Source organism: Bufo bufo, chromosome 5 (genome assembly GCF_905171765.1).
Source record: "Bufo bufo chromosome 5, aBufBuf1.1, whole genome shotgun sequence".
NCBI classification, from domain to species: domain Eukaryota; kingdom Metazoa; phylum Chordata; class Amphibia; order Anura; family Bufonidae; genus Bufo; species Bufo bufo.
The window spans coordinates 506076451-506099669 of record NC_053393.1 but is presented as its reverse complement, the minus strand read 5'-3'; the positions used below and the strand labels follow the sequence as shown (position 1 = coordinate 506099669).

The 23219-nt window shown below is 39.8% G+C and overlaps 1 protein-coding gene across 1 annotated transcript in view; it reads right to left on the bottom strand.

Annotated features, from left to right (window-relative positions):
* The window catches only part of LOC121002600 (patched domain-containing protein 3-like), a 34354-nt gene extending 11488 nt beyond the window's left edge, over positions 1-22866 (bottom strand). Inside the window, exons 1-4 of the mRNA XM_040434045.1 lie at positions 22822-22866; positions 18252-19007; positions 16586-16707; positions 8366-8511 (exon numbers count right to left, since the gene is read on the bottom strand). Of these exons, the coding sequence (XP_040289979.1) occupies positions 8366-8511; positions 16586-16707; positions 18252-19007; positions 22822-22866 (1069 nt within the window). The remainder of the gene's footprint in view (positions 1-8365; positions 8512-16585; positions 16708-18251; positions 19008-22821) is intronic.
* Between the last annotated feature and the right edge of the window lie 353 nt (positions 22867-23219).

Below are 23219 nucleotides of genomic sequence, written 5' to 3'. Positions count from 1 at the left end.
GCAAGAGAAGTGGATTGCTCAAGGCTCCAGGTACAAGCAACAGCACAATTTCCCATTTCCTCCATTCTCATTCTTTGTGGACCTTGTGAACCAGCAAGCAAAGATTAGGAATGATCCCAGCTTTGACTTCTCGATGTTTGACAACACTTACCCCAAATCAGGTAAACCTGTCTCACTTCGTAACATGAAAAGTTCACCTGTTACAAAACCAGTGTATCTTTTAAAGACTCCTCAAACAAGACCTACAATACTGCAGAGACTGAGAAGATCTCAACAAAGGACCCATGCAGAGAATGTCCTCTGCATAAGAAACCACACTCATTGCTGAAATGCAGAGGATTTAGAGAAAAACTTCTCAGGGACTACAAAACCTTCCTCAAGGAAAACCACATTTGTTAGAGGTGTTATGCATCAACCTCTCATCTTGCAAAAGACTGTACAGCGAACATCAAATGCTTGGAATGTAACAGTGAAGAGCACCATACAGCTTTACACCCTGGGCCAGCTCCATGGACCCTCACAACCTCAGACCAGGCTGTAGAGCATGGCGGGGAGGAGAGAGACACCGTACCTCCTGAAGTGACACCCCAGTGCACTCAAGTCTGTGGAGAAGGTCTTAGTAACAAATCCTGCTCCAAAATTTGTCTTGTTACAGTTTATCCCATTGGTCATAAAGAGAAAGTGGTAAGGTTGTATGCCATCCTTGATGATCAAAGTAATAGATCTCTTGCTAATTCGGCTTTCTTTGATATCTTCAATATTAAAGGACACTGCTCTTTGTATTCATTTAAGACTTGCACAGGTGTGAGTGAAGAAAAAGGCAGAAGAGCTACTGGCTTCCAAATCAAATCCATAAATGGTGAAGCATCCCTGCCTCTACCTACCTTAATCGAATGCAATCGGATGACAAACAGCAGAGAAGAAATTCCTACACCTGAAGCAGCATTACATTATGGACATCTGAAATCCATAGCGCATCTCATACCTGCACTCGACCAAGAGGCCCAAATAGTACTTCTACTCGGAAGAGATATCATAATAGTCCACAAGGTGAGAAAACAAATAAACGGTCCTCACAGTTCTTTATATGCTCAAAAGCTTGACCTGGGGTGGGTTATTATAGGTGATGTCTGCCTACGAAATGTTCACAAGCCAACCATGGTGAATTCTCTTTACACGAATACCTTAGAGAACGAATGTCCATCCCTCTTTCAGCCTTGTCCTAACAAATTCCTTGTAAGAGAGAAGCCGGCAAGTGTGCTATATCCTGACTTTATAGAAATCGAGAATCATTCTTGTGGTGGAGACCAAGACCACGTAGGGTGCACGGTGTTCCAGAGAACCAAGGAAGACCAGAAAATAGCTCCCTCTATTGAAGATGAGGCCTTCCTAAAGATAATGGACCAAGAATTCCTCAAGGATAAAACGAACACCTGGGTTGCACCACTACCTTTGTAACACAGGTGTAACACCTTCAAAACACAGAGACGCCATCTTCCCAACAACAGGGATAAGGCCTTTAAACGCTTCTGTTCACTCAAACGCAACTTTCAGAAAAGACCAGAGATGATGGAACATTTTTCTTATTCATGAACACAATATTGGAGAACAGTCATGCAGAAGTAGCTCCACCCCTAAAGGAAAAGGAAGAAAGCTGGTACCTACCAATCTTTGGTGTTTACCACCCTAAGAAGCCAGGACAAATCCGAATAGTATTTGACTCCAGTTCACAATATGAGGGAGTCTCTCTCAATTATGTTCTTTTGACAGGACCAGACCTCAACAACGCACTTCTCGTGTCCTCATCAGATTCCGTAAAAAATCCATTGCTATAGTTGCCGACATACAACAAATGTTCTATTGTTTCCTAGTTAAAGAAGAGCATAGAAACTTCTTGAGATTCTTTTGGTTCAAGGACAAGGACCCTACCCAAGACATGATAGAATATTGCATGAAGGTGCATGTTTTCGGCAACAGCCCATCTCCTGCAGATGTTATTTATAGACTCAGACTTTCTGCCCAAGAAGGTGAAAAAGACTATGGGGAGGACGTTAAGAAGTTTGTTGAAAGAGACTTCTATGTAGATGATGGCTTAAAGTCCCTTCACTCACCAAAGGCTGCAATCAGTCTACTCAAATGGACTCAAAGTATTCTTTCCTGTTCAAACCTCAGACTGCATAAGACAGCTTCAAACAACAAAGCTGTTATGGAGGCCTTTTCTACTCAAGATCATGCCAGTAATTTGAAAGATCTAGACTTGGCGACAGACCCAATACCTATGCAGCGCAGCTAGGGCTTAGCTGGGACCTCAAGTCTGACACCTTTACCTTTCAGGTCAACCAAGAACAAAAAACCCTTCACACAACGTGGAGTCTTATCCACCATTAACAGTCTGTATGATCCACTAGGATTAGAAGCCCATCTGACTATCCAAGATAAGACCCTGCTCAGAGAGTTAACCACAGATTCATGTGATTGGGATTCACCACTTCCCTCAGAGAAAGAGGCACTATGGATATCATAGAGAGAATCTCTAACGGCATTATCTAACTTACGTATATATAGGGCATATGCCTACTTCTCTCCTGCAGAGGTTCAGTCCAGGCAGCTGTGCATCTCATATCACAGCATATGCTGTGAAGATACGAGATGTGCAGCACCTGAAACTACGGATACTGGAAGCCTGTGCTAGCATTTCTCCTGCGGTGTTGCTATCAGTGTGTGAAGAGTGGGAGAAGAGGGTTGCATTGACAATCCAACACAATGGGCAGCACATTGAACACATTTTATAAGTGGTCAGAAACTTGTAAATAACTCATGAAAGAATAAAGTTACATTAAAACCAAGCCATTGTTTTTCTTGTGAAATTCCCAATAAGTTTGATGTGTCACAAACAAAAGTTGGATTCAAAAAGTCTGACTTAAAAATGGCCGCTATGGTCACCACCCATCTTGAAAAGTTTCCCCCCTTACATATACTAATGTGCCACAAACAGGAAGTTAATATCACCAACCATTCCCATTTTATTAAGGTGTATCCATATAAATGGCCCACCCTGTAGTGTTGGGCTACATGAGTTGGGCTACATTTACAATGAGACTAGGAGATTTTATGTCTATGTTCATAACAGAGTTCAAAGAATCAGGAGGTCGACACGGCCTACTCAGTGGCACTATGTACCAACTGACCTCAACCCAGCAGACCATGCTACAAGAGCCGTTCCAGCAGCCCACCTTAAAGATACTACATGGCTCACAGGGCCACCATTCCTCTACAAACTTGTACTTGACACTCTTGAGAAAGACACATTTGAACTACTAGAGCCAAATGTTGATGCAGAGATTCGTCCTCATGTTTCTGTACTCACCACAAAAGTTTCTAACAGAGAGCTTGGATCCAAACGATTGAACAAGTTTTCTACGTGGAAATCACTGAAAAGAGCTATAACTGGCTTGATCCACATAGCCAGATCCTTTGGAGCCATACCTACAGGGTCACAACACTGCAAAGGTTGGCATTACTGTCGTAAGGCCCATACAGTGGACGAGCTCACAGAGGCCGGAGATGTTATCATACGTTGTATCCAACAAGAGTTTTATGATCAAGAATTTGAACTCCTCCAAAATTAAAAGAGTGATCCTAAAGACAGTTCCCTCAAGAGACTTGACCCCTTTATAGATGCTAATGGACTGTTGAGAGTTGGGGGACGTATTTCGAATGCGAAACTCGAGAGTAAGGAATGTAATCTCATAATATTCCCAAACAATCATATTACATCACTACTTGTGCAACACTACCATGAGAGGACTAAACATCAGGGACGTTTGTTCACTGAAGGAGCTTTACGTACAGCTAGATAATGGGAGCAAATAGGCTTGTGAGTCTTATTTTTAAATGTGTCACTTGCAAAAAACTACGTGTTATGTTTCAGTCACAGAAGATGACTAACCTCCCTGCTGACAGACTCAGTACAGAACCCCCCTTTACTAATGTTGGTCTTAATATGTTTGGCCCCTGGTGTATCACCACACGACACACTAGAGGAGGCCATGCAAACAGTAAACGCTGGGCAGTCATATTTCCGTGCATGAGTATCAGGGATGTGCATATAGAAGTCTTTAGATACATCCAGCTTTATAAATGCTCTCAGATATTTCATTCCCATTAGAGGCCCAGTTAAAGGCCCCTGGTGTATCACCACACGACACACTAGAGGAGGCCATGCAAACAGTAAACGCTGGGCAGTCATATTTCCGTGCATGAGTATCAGGGCTGTGCATATAGAAGTCTTTAGATACATCCAGCTTTATAAATGCTCTCAGATATTTCATTCCCATTAGAGGCCCAGTTAAACTTATCCATTCTGATAGGGGTACCAACTTCGTTGGAGCCTGCAAAGAACTGCATATTCCTTCAAACATTGACAGTGACAATGTAGAGAGATATCTTGCTGACCAAGGCTGTAAATGGACATTCAACCCCCCACATTCCTCTCACATTGGAGGCTCTTGGGAACGTATGATTGGCATATGTAGCATGCCGGATCCTTGATTCTGTCTTTCTACAGCTGGGAACTTTAAGGCTCACCCATGAGACCCTCTCAACTTTCATAGATGAAGTAGTGGCGATCATAAATGCCAGACCTTTGACTTCAATATCCAACGATCCAGAGGATCCTTTCTTGCTCACCCCTTGCACTCTTCTCACCCAAAAGGTCAGTACAGCATCAGCTCCTCCTGGTGAATTTAGTACTAAAGACCTGTACAAGTGTCAGTGGAGAGGAGTGCAGACCTTAGCAGATTCCTTCTGGAATAAACAATACATCTCTACACTATATGTCCGGAATAAATGGCAAACCAGCAAACCCAACATGAAGGTTGGTAATGTTGTTCTTGTCAAAGACTCTCAGTCAAGAAGAAATGACTGGCCTTTGGGACTGATAACTAAGGTGTTCCCAAGTGAAGATGGGAAAGTCAGAAAGGTGGAAGTTAAAGTCTGCAGGCAACATGAGCATAAACTCTTCCTCAGACCTGTTACTGAACTGATTTTGTTGCTCTCTCCAGAGGTGACTTAATTGTGGTATCCTTTAGATACCAGACGGGGAGTGTCATGCCTTCAGCACTGCACATAGCAGTCATTCACAGCCACACATTACAGAGGTATCCACACGGTCTGGTAGTGACCTGATCCATCCTTTATATCTAAGCTTACGGTAGCACCTCTGGTATGTTTCACATGGTTTGCATCTGTATGCATATTGTATTATGTGTATTGTCATATGTCAGACTACATTAGTAAGTGCATTATTTTTCTGTTCCTTAGTTTTACCCGATATATATATTTGCAATAAAGATGAAGTTGGACGTTACTCCATTGTCAATTCATTGGAAAGGTTTAGCTGTCTGTCAAGCTATGTACCTTCACACATAAGGAGGACAGAACACCATGCTTATTTTACAATTTATTTATTTTTTAAATAAATTGAATTTTTTTTTATTTAAGAGACACGCAGAATATTTCACCACTGTTTGGTATCAGTTGCTTTTCATTGGGATGAAGTTCAGTGGTCAACCTCCATAAGAATAAATTAGTTGACACTAATCTCCACTCATTAAAAGAATATGTGGGCGATCAAGTCAATTTTTGAGTTAAATAACTGGCTGACCCAGTTCCGGTTTCAGTTGCCTGTAAGGCTTTTTAAGGGGTGTTTTGTTTAGGGAAATACACTACTATAAAACTGTAGGCAATTCAGCAAAGATTGCAGGAAGGGATAGAAGCAGACCTATTGGAGACAGAATACATTGCTTTGCCCACATGGGAAAGTTGGGAGTTTTTACTAAGGGGGCGCTAGCTCTATCTTGTGAGGAGGGTTTTATCATTTCATTTTTGAAACAGGATAAGGGTGGTGAGGATCTAAATTCTTATTGTTCTCCTATATCCTTGAGCAACACAGATCCAAAATTATTCACCCGGGTCCTGGTTCTGCTATTGATCGGTCCCAGTTTTGCTAAGTGGATTGATTTTATATGTGCTAGATCTTGGGGGGAAATTATTATCAGTGGACTGGTTTCTCAATTTTTTTTTTTACTCTGGGGCAGAGGACAATGCAAGGCTGCCCTGTCTCCCCATTATTAGTGTATTTTTGTGATTGAACTGGATGTGCATCATGTTAGGATAAGTAAAAATAAATAAAAAAAAGTGATTCACGCAAGGGATGATGGAGTTTAGAATTTCTTTCTATGCAGATGATTTGTTACGTTTTCTAGAGGAAGTTTTAGGGTTCTTTTACACAGATTATTAGGGATGCTCATTTCCAATCATTTTGTCGATCTGTCTGCACCAAAAATCATTAGTCCTGTGCAGCAGGAACAATTAGTTTCTATGGAGACAAGCAATCAAAAATAAGATTTTATTATATTAATTTAATAAAATCTATTTACATTTTTTTTTTTTCTTCTAGATTATGGCCTGGAGAATGAAGGTGATGATGGACTCACCCATGAACTGCATTTACTTACCTAAGTATATATGATTTATTGCACAACTGACTTGTCTGTCACTCTATGTAATCTTTGGCCATTATTAGTTTTACTTTATGGTCACTTTTTATCTTTTTTCAATTTCTTTTTCCCGTGATAGGTTTCTGATGTGTCATGCCCTGCTCAGGCTATGTGCGGAGGTCTGCCAGGTTAGCAGCACGTGTGTAGTTTTATGTTTTGGAGTTGAGCTGTATCTGCCTCCCTTCAGGTGCTCTGGGTGGGGTCATTTGTATGACTTTAAATCCTTCCTCTTCCCAGTGTCCTGTGAGGGTTATAGAGGAAGGAAGGATTTGCCATTTCTGCTCTGTGACAAGATAAGTTGGTTTTGGTTTTCTTTTGTGTGTTCTGTCTAGGCTGTTAGGGAGACGCCTGCCTCCTCCAGGTCCTGAGGAAGCAGGCTGTCTCTTTTCCCCTGTCACTATCTTAGGGATTTTAGGGTATCTTCAGCCTTAGGCACGGGGGCACGTTTATTCCCACCTTCAGGGTCTGAACGTGGGCACATTAGTCTAGGGAGAGCTGGTTGGGATTTGTAAGGAGGTGACCTTTATCCCTAGCTTCTGGCCTAGACACTTGTTGTTGTGGTTTTCTGTGGTATTTTGTATCCTGTCCAGCGTGACATGATGGGACCGAGACATGCATCGCCCATGACTGTGGGTGATGTATAGGTCTCCTCTCTAGTGGTGAGGCTTGCGCATCCTATGGATGTGCAAATCTTGCGTCACACCTGCGGGGTTATTCTTTATTGAATGTTTAATTGAGTCAGGAGAACCTCGACCTATGCCCATCAATAAAGATTCTGATCTGAGCCACATGTAGTTTACATGTGAATATGGATGTTCTATGGTTTTGTTTTTTTCCTTTTCCAAAATGGAGGAGTGAGCCTCACATCCAATGTTGCATTAGGTTTGTGAGTGCTCCCTTTTCCCATATTCAATATGGCCACTGCATATCCCATGGATTCAATGTGGATGTCTGACATGCTGGCAATGTTATTCCTCTCTGACTCACAGGCTAGTGCAGTTAGCTAATTAGAACGGTGTACATGGCGCTCCTCCATACATGCTTTATTATGTGGTAAGTATGGTCATCTCCTGTAATTCTGGACTATATCTATTTCACATGGCCAATTGTTTTTTACATCTGGATTATTATTGAGAGACTCTCACATTAATTGAATGCAATTGCACATTACTGAATTATGGACACTTTATATGAATAAGGGTGTATATTTCAAATGTGATAATGGTATATATTATGTATTTTTACACTGCACATAGCACTTTACAATGTGTAATCATGTATTAATTGTTTGCTTTATTTTATTATTTAATGTAATCATGCAAAATTTTAAATTTGCCTTTATATACCCTACTTTGTGATTGATACACTTGCTTGAGAAAGGCTCAATTGATGAGTTGAAATGTTGCGACCACATGGGTAAATAAATATAATTTATTATTCATTTTTCTGCGAGAGTACTGTCTTTTTATAATTTTTGGATTATATGTCTAGTCCTTGGCTTGCACCTCCAAATTCGTATCTATCTATCTATCTATTTGAGAAAGGTTCTAGGGTTGAGTCAAAATGTTGTGTATCCACATGGGTGAATAAAAGTATTATTTTTTTCATTTTTACTGACTTTGCAGTGCTGTCTTTTTGCTTTTTTGTATACTGGGTAATAGTCTAGTCCCCCGTGGCGTGCACCCTTTTTTTGTTTAAGCTTTGATTTAGTGCTGCCAGATTTCTGCTTTCTATCTATCTATCTATCTATCTATCTATCTATCTATCTATCTATCTATCTATCTCTCTATCATACAGTAACTTACCTAAAATAAGAAATGGAGCATTTGCAACAGTGACAATAAAAGGCACTCCACAAATTAATAAAAGGCCAAAACTGGAGAGAACAGCTAATCCAGAAGAAAGGACTCCAAAGACAGCCACCCAGGATTTGTTCCTCACACAATCAAGTCTGTAAAAAAAGGAAATAGGACAAATAAACACCCAAAGATTGTTTCACATTCATTTTTTTTTTAAGATTAAGTTTTTGTGATAGATCTTGATGCAGTTTTTGAGTCAAAGTGGATTCAAAATGAAGAAGGAATGAAAATAAATAAATGAATAAATAAAAAAAAATTATAAAAAAAATGAAGGAAGAACTTATACTTCTCCTTCCTACTAGATCAATTTCTGTCTTTGGCTAAAAAAAACTGGTACAAAAACTGCAGCTATTAAAAACAAACTGTGTGTGGACTAGCCTTAGTCTGTCACCTAAATATGTTGCCCTTCTTCAGGCCTAACATATTGTGCCTTGAGGTTAATAAGAGCAATGAAAGTGTAAAATAAAAAATTTAAAATAAAAAAAACGTTTTTATTCAAAAAAAGTTTAACATGTAAAAAAAAATTTCTCCCTAATTAAGTCATTTAAAAATTGTTCAAAATAGAAAAAAATAAATTAAATAGACGTATTTGGTATTGTAGCATCCGTAACGACCGGCTCTATAAAAATATCACTGAACTCCGTAAAAATAAAATATATATATAAACATTAGCCAAAACATGTCTGTGAAGGTTCTCATTTATCCAGGTCATGGTATATATCTGTAAAGTATACTGTAGATTTCTTGAAAATGTTTCACTCGTTCTTCCAACGAGCTTTCTCAATTCTGAGTGACTGTACAAAAATTCTGGGAATAAATATGTAACTGAATCCACATCTGGTAATTATACCCAGCATTGAAAAATGGAGAAGCCAAGCTTGAATAGAGGTGGGGGGGGGTTAGACATCTATTGTCTGCCAAATACAATGCTGTCTTGACACCTTTTTCTGGGAAGTCTTTATCACCTACTGACTCCAATTAGGATAATGGAATCAACACCTTTGACCCACTGCTGGGTATAATTACCAGATGTGGATTCAGTTACGTATTTATTCCCAGAATTTTTGTACAGTCACTCAGAATTGAGAAAGCTCATTGGAAGAATGAGTGAAACGTTTTCAAGAAATCTACAGTACATCCAGTTGCCTTGGTTTATTCTTTACAGATATTAGCCAAAACAGCTTTTTTAGTTACCTCACCTCCCAAAAAACATAATGTTAATTGATCAAAAAGTCGTATGTGCCACAAAATGGCAGCAATAAAAACATCACCTCATCCCGCAAAAACAAGCCCCCACACAAAACCATAGCCAGAAAAATAAAAATAAATGGCTCTAAGAAAATTGTAACACAAAAACATGATTTTATTTTTCTAAAAATGCTCTTATTGTGTAAAACGTTTTTTTTTTTTTAAATAGACATATTTGGTATTACTGCATCTGTAACAACTGGCTCTACAAAAATATCACATGATCTACCCCATCAAGTGGACAGTGTAAAAAAACAAATACAAATTATGTAAAAACTGCTTTTTTTGTTACCTCACCTCCGAAAAAACATAATATCAATCAAACCAAAAGTCGTATGTAGCCCAAAATGGTAGCAATAAAAACATCACCTCATCCCCGCAAAAAACAAGCCCTCACTCAAGATCATAGCCAGAAAATTTTTAAAAAGTTATGTCTCTAAGAAAATGGCAACACAAAAACATGATTATTTAAAAAAAATGTTCTTATAGTGTGAAACATAAAAAAAAAATAGACATATTTAGTATCGTTGCATCTCTAAAGACCGGATCTACAAAAATATTACATGATCTACCCTTCTACCCTTTCAGGTGAACGGTGTAAAAAGAAAAAATAGAAAAATGACACCAAACAGCTTTATTTGTGAGTTCACCTCCCAAAAAATGAGATACAAACCTACCAGAAAGCTAAATGTACCCTAAAATGGTGCCAATAAAAACTACAGCTTGTCTTGTACAGAATAAGCCGCTCAGTTAACAAAAAACCAAAAAAACTATTGCTCTTAAAAACCACAACAGAAAATTCCATGTTAGAAAACCCAGTTGCCACTCCTTTCCTTCTGAGCCCTGGCGTATTCCCAAATAACAGTTTACAACCACAATTGGGGTGTTACTGTATTCAGGAGAAAGTGGGGAGCAAATTGTGGGGGATATGCTCCTGTTCTCTTTTGTGAAAAAGAAAGTTTTGGCCTAAATAACCATTTTCTTGTAAAAAAAAATGGAATTTTTCATTTTCACAGCCAAGGGTTTCTATAAAACCTCTGTTGAGTCAAAGTGCTCACTACACCCCTTAAAAATTCCTTGGGTAGTGTAGTTTACAAAATGTGGTCATTATTTTTGAAGACTAGCCCACTTTGTCATACCTTGGTGAGGAAATCTCAGTATGATAATATGTTAACTTTATTAGAATCCGGTCAACTAATTAATTCCCAAAAGGACTATAGAGCCGCCGGGAAGCTATTTACCTAGGGCTCATGCACACGATCGTTGTTTTGCGGTCCGTTTTTCACGGATGGTTTCCGTATGCGATCCGTTTTTTGTGGATCGGAAATGGAAGCAGTAACTTATTAATCCCCTAACACATGAGCAATATAGGCTGGGCATAGTATATCTACAGTATGGATCTGCAAAATACGGATGAAATATGTGTTCCGTGTGTGTTCTGTATTTTTTGTGGACCCGTTGACTTGAATGGGGCCTCGGACCGTGATTTGTGGACAATAATAGGACATGCACTTCTTTTTAGCGGAACGGAAATACGGAAACGGAATGCACACGTATTACCTTCCGTTGTTTTTGCGGACCCATTGAATTAAATGGTTCCGCATACGGTCCGCAAAAAAACAGAACGGAAGCGGATAGAAAAAACGTTTGTGTGCATGAGCCCTAACGCTTGGAGTTCTCTTAGAGATTGGTTGGGAATAAAGGGCTCTCTTTGTTGTACCCCTCTTTGGTATAATTATTATTTTCAAGCTCTTAATGAATTGGCTGGTGATCAGTACTGGCAAAAAAATTATATCATTTATGTTGCACAGGTGGTTGAGAATGGGGATATACTTCCGTTTTTGGAGTTAGCACAAAGAGAAAACATTAAATTTATCCTGGTTTAGGTATTTTCAGTTATGATCGGCAATTGCGAGTATAGAGAAAAAAGTGCTTTTTGGGATGGATACTTTTACACCTTTGAATCACTAGATAGGGAATGTGGGTCAGAAGGTTAAGATTTCTCAACTTTATAAACTTTTACTTAAAACACGATTTAATAATACATGTTCTCCGGGACAACAGGCTTGGCAAATTGACTGTCCAAGGATTTGTCTCGAAGACTGGGATAATATATTGGCGAATTTAAGTTTAGTGCCCTATAACTTTAATCACGTTTTGGTTAAATTTAATATTTTGCACAGAATCTACCATATTTTTTGCTTTATAAGACGCACATTTTCCCCCCCAAAAGTGGGGGAAAAATGGCCGTGCGTCTTATAAAGTGAATACTTCGCTGACCGCTATGCTGCACAGCGCGGCCAGCAAAGTATCAGAGTTAAGGGAGGAGGCGGGGACACTCATGGCGGGCCTGGTGCAGTGACTCTACTCTAATACACCGGGCCCCGCAACTGTTAAACATTCAATCTGATCTCTATATATTATTGTATACGCGCTGTACAGTACTTACAGAAGTATAGCATTAAGACGGCGCAGCGCCTGCCGCAGCTCCCTCCTCATGCGCCGCCTGCCCTAGCTCCCTCTGTCATGCGCCACCTGCCTGTTCATTCATAAAGTGAGATAAGCAGGCAGGCAGGCGGCGCATGACCGAGCAAGCTGGGGCAGGCAGCGCATGAGGAGGGAGCTGCGGCAGGCGACGCATCAGGAGGGAGCTGCTGCAGGCGGGGCAAGCGGCGCATTACCGAGGGAGATGCCGGTCTGCGCCGTCTTAATGCTATACTTCCGGTACTACAGTAAGTACCGTACAGCGCGTATACAATAAGATATAGAGATCAGATTAAATGTTTAACAGTTGCGGGGCCCGGTGTATTAGAGTAGAGTCACTGCACCGGGCCCCGCCATGAGTGTCTCCGCCTCCTCCCTCCACACTGATCCATCTGATGGGGGATCTGTAGATGACACTTATAGGGGTCTGTGGATGACATAAGTGTCATCCACAGAGCCCCATAAGTGTCATCCACAGATCCCCCATCAGTGTAATGCACAGATTCCCCATCAGTGTAATGCACAGATCCCCCATAAGTGTAATGCACAGATCCCCCATAAGTGTCATCCACAGATCCCCCCTCAGTGTCATCCACAGAGCCCCATAAGTGTCATCCACAGATCCCCCATCAGTGTCATTCACAGATCCCCCCATCAGTGTCATCCACAGATCCCCCCATAACAGTGTGTCATCCACAGATCCCCATAACAGTGTGTCATCCACAGATCCCCATAACAGTGCGTCATCCACAGATCCCCATAACAGTGCGTCATCCACAGATCCCCATAACAGTGCGTCATCCACAGATCCCCATAACAGTGCATCATCCACAGATCCCCATAACAGTGAGTCATCCACAGACCACCAGTAGTTCAAAACCTACCAAAAGCACACCTTTTGGTTAAAAATATTTTTTTCTTATTTTCCTCCTCAAAAACCTAGGTGCGTCTTATCATCAGGTGCGTCTTATAAAGCGAAAAATACGGTATATTACACCTGTATGGCTTAATAAATGTGGTTTAAGGAATACCACTAACTGTCCACGGTGTGACTCACCTGGGGCGGATCACTTGCATATGTTTTGGTCTTGTATAGAGTTGAAACAATATTGGGGGGCAATTTATGATTTTATTACCCAGAAATTGGAAGTTGGGATTCCATTCTCGGTGGAATGCTGAGTACTGAGTGACCTCTCCAAGGTAGAATGTCATAAATATAAAATGATCCTTTTGATCAAAATAATGTTCTTGGCGAGACCTGCCCTAGCTCCCTCTGTCATGCGCCACCTGCCTGTTCATTCATAAAGTGAGATAAGCAGGCAGGCGGCGCATGACCGAGCGAGCTGGGGCCTGCGGCGCATGAGGAGGGAGCTGCGGCAGGCGACGCATCAGGAGGGAGCTGCTGCAGGCGGGGCAAGCGGCGCATTACCGAGGGAGATGCCAGTCTGCGCCGTCTTAATGCTATACTTCCGGTACTACAGTAAGTACCGTACAGCGTGTATACAATAAGATATAGAGATCAGATTAAATGTTTAACAGTTGCGGGGCCCGGTGTATTAGAGTAGAGTCACTGCACCGGGCCCCGCCATGAGTGTCTCCGCCTCCTCCCTCCACACTGATCCATCTGATGGGGGATCTATAGATGACACTTATAGGGGTCTGTGGATGACATAAGTGTCATCCACAGAGCCCCATAAGTGTCATCCACAGATCCCCCATCAGTGTAATGCACAGATTCCCCATCAGTGTAATGCACAGATCCCCCATAAGTGTAATGCACAGATCCCCCATAAGTGTCATCCACAGATCCCCCCTCAGTGTCATCCACAGAGCCCCATAAGTGTCATCCACAGATCCCCCATCAGTGTCATTCACAGATCCCCCCATCAGTGTCATCCACAGATCCCCCCATAACAGTGTGTCATCCACAGATCCCCATAACAGTGTGTCATCCACAGATCCCCATAACAGTGCGTCATCCACAGATCCCAATAACAGTGCGTCATCCACAGATCCCCATAACAGTGTGTCATCCACAGATCCCCATAACAGTGCATCATCCACAGATCCCCATAACAGTGCATCATCCACAGATCCCCATAACAGTGCGTCGTCCACAGATCCCCATAACAGTGCGTCATCCACAGATCCCCATAACAGTGCGTCATCCACAGATCCCCATAACAGTGCGTCATCCACAGATCCCCATAACAGTGCGTCATCCACAGACCACCAGTAGTTCAAAACCTACCAAAAGCACACCTTTTGGTTCAAAATATTTTTTTCTTATTTTCCTCCTCAAAAACCTAGGTGCGTCTTATCATCAGGTGCGTCTTATAAAGCAAAAAATACGGTATATTACACCTGTATGGCTTAATAAATGTGGTTTAAGGAATACCACTAACTGTCCACTGTGTGACTCACCTGGGGCGGATCACTTGCATATGTTTTGGTCTTGTATAGAGTTGAAACATTATTGGGGGGCAATTTATGATTTTATTACCCAGAAATTGAAAGTTGGGATTCCATTCTCGGTGGAATGCTGAGTACTGAGTGACCTCTCCAAGGTAGAATGTCATAAATATAAAATGATCCTTTTGATCAAAATAATGTTCTTGGCGAGACTTTTGATTTCACGGGCTTGGTTCTCTCGAAATACTCCAAGTATTTTTACATGGCTAAACCTTGTTAATAAGATTAAGAGATACGAAAATATTTTATATAAACAAAGAAACACTGAGGAAAAATGCATTAGAATTTGGGGAGAAAGGACATTCTAATGCTTTCCTGCCTCTATTCCCTCATTATCCCCCTTCTCGTCTTGTCGTTGGCGAAGATGGGAGATGCATCTCTAGGGAGAGTGTTGGTTGGGGGGAACTAGGGGGGTAAAGGTTAATTGGGGACTTGTATTGTTTGAATTTCTAATAATAAAATAGAAAGTTTGGGCCTAAATCATCATTTTCTTGTAAAAAAAATGTAATTTTTCATTTTCACAGCCAAAGGTTATAAATACTATGAAATGCCTGTTGAGTCAAAGTGCTCACTACACCTTTTAAAAATTCCTTGGGTGGTGTAGTTTACAAAATGTGGTCACTTTTTGGGGGGTTTCACTATGGGGTACCTCAGGGTCTCTTCAAATGCAACATAGTGCCCTAAGACCATTGCAGCAAAATCTGCCCTCCAAAAACCATATGGCGCTCCTTGCCTTCTGAGCCCTGCCGTGTTCCCATAGAGCGGTATATGATCACATATGGGGTGTTTCTGTAAACTGCAGAATCCACAATAAATATTGAGGTTTGTTTTGTTGTTAACCCGTGATGTGTTACAGGAAAAGAATGATAAACATGGAAAATCTGCAAAAAAAAAGTGACATTTTGAAATTTAACCTCTATTTTGCTTTAATTCCTGTGGAATACTTAAAGGGTTAACAACATTTTTATTTTTGAATAGTTTAAGCGGTGTAGTTTCAATTTTTTTTATAAATAAAGGCGAAATATATTGACTCAAATTTACCATTAACATGATGTACAATGTGTCACGAGGAAATAATCTCTGAACAGCTCGGATAAGTAAAAGCATTCCAAAGTTATTACCACATAAAGTGACATATGTCAAATTTGCAAAATTAGGACCGGTCAGAAAGGGGGGAAATGGCCCGGTCTGGAAGTGGTTACAAATACTAAAGTGTGCAAAGCTCATGCATACCATAAATATATACATCAACAAGAGTGTGAGCTCTTAAAAATACTGGAACAGAAGCCATGTAATAAATGGTCATTATCCACATGTGTGTTAAAAATGTATACTGTACATGGCAAAAAGCTTCAATGTTATCAACATCTACATTTTCAAAGACCACAAAAACATCTACAATATAAGCTAATAATTAATACACAACCACCTTCATGCAATTTTGCAGCAAACAGTGATTAGCAAAATGAAACACAAATTCAAATTTACAACTAAAATGCATACTTTTATGCAAAAAATATAGTTTGCAAAAAATTGTAAGATGTGAGAAATTCATACATACAGCACCACATATACACTGCAGTGAGAGGAGAGAGAGTGCATTATGCAAGTGCTTCTCTGTCCTTGTTCTAGGAATTGGTGTGGGTCTCAGCACGCAGACCCTCACTGATCAAGACTTTTTTCGAAGGCTCAATGACCCTTTAATGCTTTCTGCTTTTTTTATGCATTTTTAACTATCTGTGCCTGTACTAAATGCCATTATGTTGTAAATTAACTAAAATTGTTAGCCATTTTAAATTAATTGTCCTATGGATAAAAATACTAACCCCACCAGTCTCCAATGTTGCTGAGACCTGGGCAGCATCAGAATGGCAGTGACTGGGGATGGGTGAGCTGTGTATTCCTTGTTTTATTTTTAGCCCATCTTTTACTAAATGATGAACAAATGAACAATCATCTTACCTGATGCATGACACAATTGAAAAGAAGATGGTAATAAAGTACGTTATAGAAAACAGTGGAATCACAGATGATGTTATGCCTTCAAATTCTTGCTGCCTTGATACTGATGAGAAGTAAGATACCTATTAAAAAGTAAAGACACTTTATTGTACATTATACTAACGTACAGTCGATATAAAAGTTCTGCTGCTGTATTTCTTCACTTCTTTCCCATTAAATTTTATTTAGTAATAGTATTCACTACATTTGGCATGTAATTTTCTTCAGCATATAATTTACAAAGTTACAGTAAAAGTTACTCAACCTGAAAATCTAATTTAAAAAATCTTTGGATTACTATAGACTAGAGATGAGCAAATCAAATCCCACAAAGTGGAATTCGATCCGAATTTCAGAATAAATTAAATTTGCCTCAAGCCCGAATTTCCTCGTGCTTCGTGTTAGCAAATCGATTTAACATGAAATAGTGTAAAAAACTAAAAAATTCATACTTACCTCCTCCATTTGCTCACGACGGGCTGCCAGCCACCGACTTGATTGAAGATCTCGGCCGAAATTCTGTGCCACGCGAGATTTTAGGTCAGGTCTTCAAAGCAAGATTGTGGCTAGCCCGTCGCGAGCAAATGTAAGAGGTAAGTTTGATTTCATTTTTTTTATTTTGCACTGTTTTTACACTCAGATGCTGCGATCATGCATGACTGCGGCATCTGAGTGGTACAATGATGGGGGGGGGCAGCGCTATTGCAGCTCCCTGTCATTACACCCGCTAGTTACGAAAAAAAGTGCTTCGTGACAAAGTAATTCGTCACAAAGCAGATTTGTAAAATTCGGCAAATCAGCCGAATCGGACTTTCTGAAAATTCTTTCATTTCTACTAGAGACCATTCATACAAAAAAAATAATAATAGAACTACATGACTTTTACATCTAATAAGAGACAGGGTATGTAGTTTTCTTTTTAGATATTCCGCATTTGGATGATTTAATCTAAGCCTTTAAAATTGCAAAACACACAACAAAAAGAAAATGATAAATCAATGAAAATATTTTTTGCTTTGAACAGTTTACCACAATATTATCGTGGCTAGATGTAGAAGGTTGCATAGACAGATAAGATAAAATCATTGATAGAATAAATATCTAAGATTTACCTGCTGTTCTAGAAGAAAAAAACTATAATTCCCTAGTCTACATACACAAAATGATCAAAAAGAATTTGTTCATCAAAATTAATGCATATCAATAAATGGTGATAGCCACAGTTAGTGAATGTAACTTTCATCTGTAATACCAAAACTGCTATGATCAGAATTTCATTAAATGTAAGACATACAAAATGTTTCACATTTTCCATTTTTTCATCAATAGTTTTCTAGTGGTTTAAGAAAATTGGAAGCCAAAATCTCAAACAAGTTAACAGTAGGGAACAAGTATAAATACCATGTCATGGCTGATTTTTCATTTGTAACTGGAGTGGTTCTTAAAATTAATAGTGATATCTCAGCTTTTCTTGACAAATACTACTACGACGACTACTACTACTATATCAAAGGCAGCAGTAATAAAATTTTATGTCATGAAAAATAAATGGTTATTTTTATAAATGCATAACAGTAATAATATTCACATGATAAAATCTTAAGGTTATCTCATATGGCTTCTTTACCTGTATATTCTTCAGTTGTAGTTTGTCTACATTTTCTGAGATGGATTTGATGAAGTGATTGATCCATTGCAGGCTATCATCCTGGTCCTCCTTGCCGTCTTCTCTTAGGTAGTACATTAACTTTAATGCTTTGGCTTTCTGCAAGACTTTGTCTGAATCCAATATCACCCCACCTATGTACTGGCCTAGAAAAATTCTTCCTTGCAGCATGGGGTACGTTATACGTATTGTTTCTATTAAACTGACATTATCTTTTACTAAAGATAGGAGCGGATTAGCTGGGATACATTGCATATCCTGGTCCTGTGCACACAACTGCTGAAAACTAAGAACTGCACCAGGTTCAGATAGTTGGATTGTGAAGTTCTGCACCATCTCATCCAGCTGCATGAGCTCTCTGAACGTGTTAACATTTATGACATTATCAGACTTGCTGACGGCTAAGAGAGACACAAACGTACCTTCTGTGTACAGTTGCTGTGCGGAAAACTGCCCTGAGTCATTGGTGGGAAAATGCAACTTTACAAATTCTCTTTCACTTTTAGCCGTCCCTCCAGTTGGTGTGAACTGATCCTCTATGTCATTCGCTTGTCTCTGAGGTAAAAAGTAAAAACCAGCCCCCAACCCAGCAGATAAAACTAAAGGAATTGCTAGGAACCACCAGGGGTACCTTCCCACCAGCTTACCAAGACCACCAAAGCCAAGAGACAGAGGTCTCTGAATACAGTCTGTCCGACATTGAGGCATTTTTAATATCTGAAAGTAAAGTAACAGCGCAGTTACAGTCATAATATAAATGTAGACTTTGGTACAGTAGATTAGTGATGTAGCAGTAAAACTATTTAGCTTTGGGAAGTTTGATGACATCCTGATGGCTTTCCAGAGAATCGTATGCAACCTTTGTAATTGTTGTGATAATAGTTATTCACTCTACAAACAATGTTGTTAAGTGCTAGTTAAAAGTGCTATGAAAAAGTATTTCAATGTCTTATATTTGTCTATATTAATCACACTTTTTCAATAAAATAGGCTTTCTTTGTGCAAAAGTATTAAAACATAAACAACCAAACTATTCATATTTGATATCACTGCAATCGTAATAATTGGTGGAATACCGCTGTCATTTTTACTGCCCTTTAAAAATCATAATAGAAACCCCAAAATAACAGTGGCAGATTTGCAGTTTTTTTTTGCCACACTTAAAAAAATACTCGCAAATAATGTAATTGAAAAAATATTACTTGTTCTGCAAGAAAGTCCTCATACAGTTACATTGATGGGAAAATATAAAGGTATGGCTTTTGCAGTTATGGCTTTTTTGAGGGGGATCATGAAAAAATGACTGCATCCTGAAGGCCAGGCTTTAAAGGGGTTGTCGATAAGTGTATTTAATATTTTTTATTAGTCTTTCTAGGGAACTTGAATCTACAGTCAGCTGATCAGTTACATAATGCTTTGGAATACTTAGTATTTTTGTCAGTAGTACACTTTAGGCTTCTACCAATGGCAGGCATAAAAGCATGGTTACCCCTAGGCAACTTGTATTGCATTGTAATAGACTATCAGAGGGAGCCTCCTCCCCTTGTTAAACTCCTTTGATACTGCAGTTACTATTGACCATGGAATCCCAGGGGCAAAATGGCAGGATTGAAGTTAACTCGAATATCAGTCGTTAGAATTAGGATGTTGAATGTATAATACACCTGACACCTGTATGTAATGGTGAAGGCACAGGTCCTCTGGTACAACCCCAAGAACACCGTCCCAACCATGAAGCATGCTGGTGGAAACATCATACTTTGGGGGTGCTTTTCTGGAAAAGGGACAGGAAGACTGCACCGTATTGAAGGGAGGATGGATGGGGCCATGTATCGCAAGATTTTGGCCAACAACCTCCTTCCCTCAGTAAGAGCATTGAAGATGGGTCGTGGCTGGGTCTTGCAGCATGATAATTACCAGAAACACACAGCCAGGGCAACTAAGCAATAACTCCGTAAGAAGCATTTCAAGGTCCTAGAGTGGCCTTGCCAGTCTCCAGACCTGAACCCAATCAAAAATCTTTGGAGGGAGCTGAAACTCAATGTAGCCCAGCTACAGCCTCAAAACCTGAAAGATCTGGAGAAGATCTGTATGGAGGAGTGGGCCAAAATCCCTGCTGCAGTGTGTGCAAACCAGGTCAAGAACTACAGGAAACATCTGACCTCTGTAATTGCAATCAAAGGTTTCTGTACCAAATATTAAGTTCTGTTTTGCAGATTTTTGGGATTTTTTTGTCTCTCACAGTTGAAGTGTACCTACGATAACAATTACAGACCTCTCTATTCTTTGTATATTTTCCCCACTGTATAAACTGTATATAAAATATTAAAATGGGATTTATTAAACATACGTTGTCAGAACACTATATATAAATGTACATGCAAGCAATCCCAAATCTTTAATCAATTCAGGATTATGTTCTGTTAAGAAAGATTGGAGAAGAGGAGATAATGTTGCAAAGATGGCAAGGGCAGAGAGTAAGTTGTTTTTTGAATTTGAAACCCTTGTTCCAAAAGGACTGAATGCAGATATGGAATTGTTTGGCTTTTGTAGGTGGACGTGTGTGCAGATGCTTACCATGGTGGATCAAGTGTCTGGCTGTTTACCAGTACCTTGACAGCCCCCCCCCCCCCCCTTCCCTGTGAAGGTCCCTACAACTTTATTATCCTTCAGCTGAATTTTATGGACCTTGTTTACATTGCAATGTGTTTTTTGAGATTCAAGAATGGTGTTTTTATTTAGATTAAGAAGTAATTAGTGATGGGTATAAGAATGAAGCCACCATGAATATGGTGACTTCATTAGATTGAACGTCATATGTATCAATAATAAGGTCCTTGTATATTTAATATATAGATAGGTTTTAGGATATAGAGTAGTTGTGCACACCTGTTTGGAAGAATACAAATAACGTATAGAAAAATATATTGATTAAAATTTGAATCCAATAACTATATGGCAGTATCTAATATGTAAGGAGTCTCAGAGACACTCAAGCACCACTGAGGAAGGAGACAGAGATATCTGAAACGTGTATGAAAGATATATATATTTTTTTCTCTCTCTTCTTCTCATGCAGTTCTGTTCCTGTGTCTCAGTGGTATATGCTGTGGGTGGGGCGAAAGCAGTCCAATTGCCAATCAATAATCCACAGCTGAATCACTGCTTTTACTCTGTATATAAGATTTGTCAGTCTTATTCTCTGTATCATGAGGAAGGATCTGTAATATACAGGGAGTGCAGAATTATTAGGCAAGTTGTATTTTTGAGGATTAATTTTATTATTGAACAACAACCATGTTCTCAATGAACCCAAAAAACTCATTAATATCAAAGCTGAATATTTTTGGAAGTAGTTTTTAGTTTGTTTTTAGTTTTAGCTATTTTGGGGGGATATCTGTGTGTGCAGGTGACTATTACTGTGCATAATTATTAGGCAACTTAACAAAAAACAAATATATACCCATTTCAATTATTTATTTTTACCAGTGAAACCAATATAACATCTCAACATTCACAAATATACATTTCTGACATTCAAAAACAAAACAAAAACAAATCAGTGACCAATATAGCCACCTTTCTTTGCAAGGACACTCAAAAGCCTGCCATCCATGGATTCTGTCAGTGTTTTGATCTGTTCACCATCAACATTGCGTGCAGCAGCAACCACAGCCTCCCAGACACTGTTCAGAGAGGTGCACTGTTTTCCCTCCTTGTAAATCTCACATTTGATGATGGACCACAGGTTCTTAATGGGGTTCAGATCAGGTGAACAAGGAGGCCATGTCATTAGATTTTCTTCTTTTATACCCTTTCTTGCCAGCCACGCTGTGGAGTACTTGGACGCGTGTGATGGAGCATTGTCCTGCATGAAAATCATGTTTTTCTTGAAGGATGCAGACTTCTTCCTGTACCACTGCTTGAAGAAGGTGTCTTCCAGAAACTGGCAGTAGGACTGGGAGTTGAGCTTGACTCCATCCTCAACCCGAAAAGGCCCCACAAGCTCATCTTTGATGATACCAGCCCAAACCAGTACTCCACCTCCACCTTGCTGGCATCTGAGTCGGACTGGAGCTCTCTGCCCTTTACCAATCCAGCCACGGGCCCATCCATCTGGCCCATCAAGACTCACTCTCATTTCATCAGTCCATAAAACCTTAGAAAAATCAGTCTTGAGATATTTCTTGGCCCAGTCTTGACGTTTCAGCTTGTGTGTCTTGTTCAGTGGTGGTCGTCTTTCAGCCTTTCTTACCTTGGCCATGTCTCTGAGTATTGCACACCTTGTGCTTTTGGGCACTCCAGTGATGTTGCAGCTCTGAAATATGGCCAAACTGGTGGCAAGTGGCATCTTGGCAGCTGCACGCTTGACTTTTCTCAGTTCATGGGCAGTTATTTTGCGCCTTGGTTTTTCCACACGCTTCTTGCGACCCTGTTGACTATTTTGAATGAAACGCTTGATTGTTCAATGATCACGCTTCAGAAGCTTTGCAATTTTAAGAGTGCTGCATCCCTCTGCAAGATATCTCACTGTTTTTGATTTTTCAGAGCCTGTCAAATCCTTCTTTTGACCCATTTTGCCAAAGGAAAGGAAGTTGCCTAATAATTATGCACACCTAATATAGGGTGTTGATGTCATTAGACCACACCCCTTCTCATTACAGAGATGCACATCACCTAATTATGCTTAATTGGTAGTAGGCTTTCGAGCCTATACAGCTTGGAGTAAGACAACATGCATAAAGAGGATGATGTGGTCAAAATACTCATTTGCCTAAAAATTCTGTACACAGTGTATGTTGATCCGAAACATGTTGATGAAAGGAGCCTGATGTTTGGTTTTTAAGCACGTTTCCTAATAAAACACGCACTGCGAGGTGAAGCTGGACAATCTACTTTTTTCGCTACTTCTCAGCCTTGGTTCCGGTT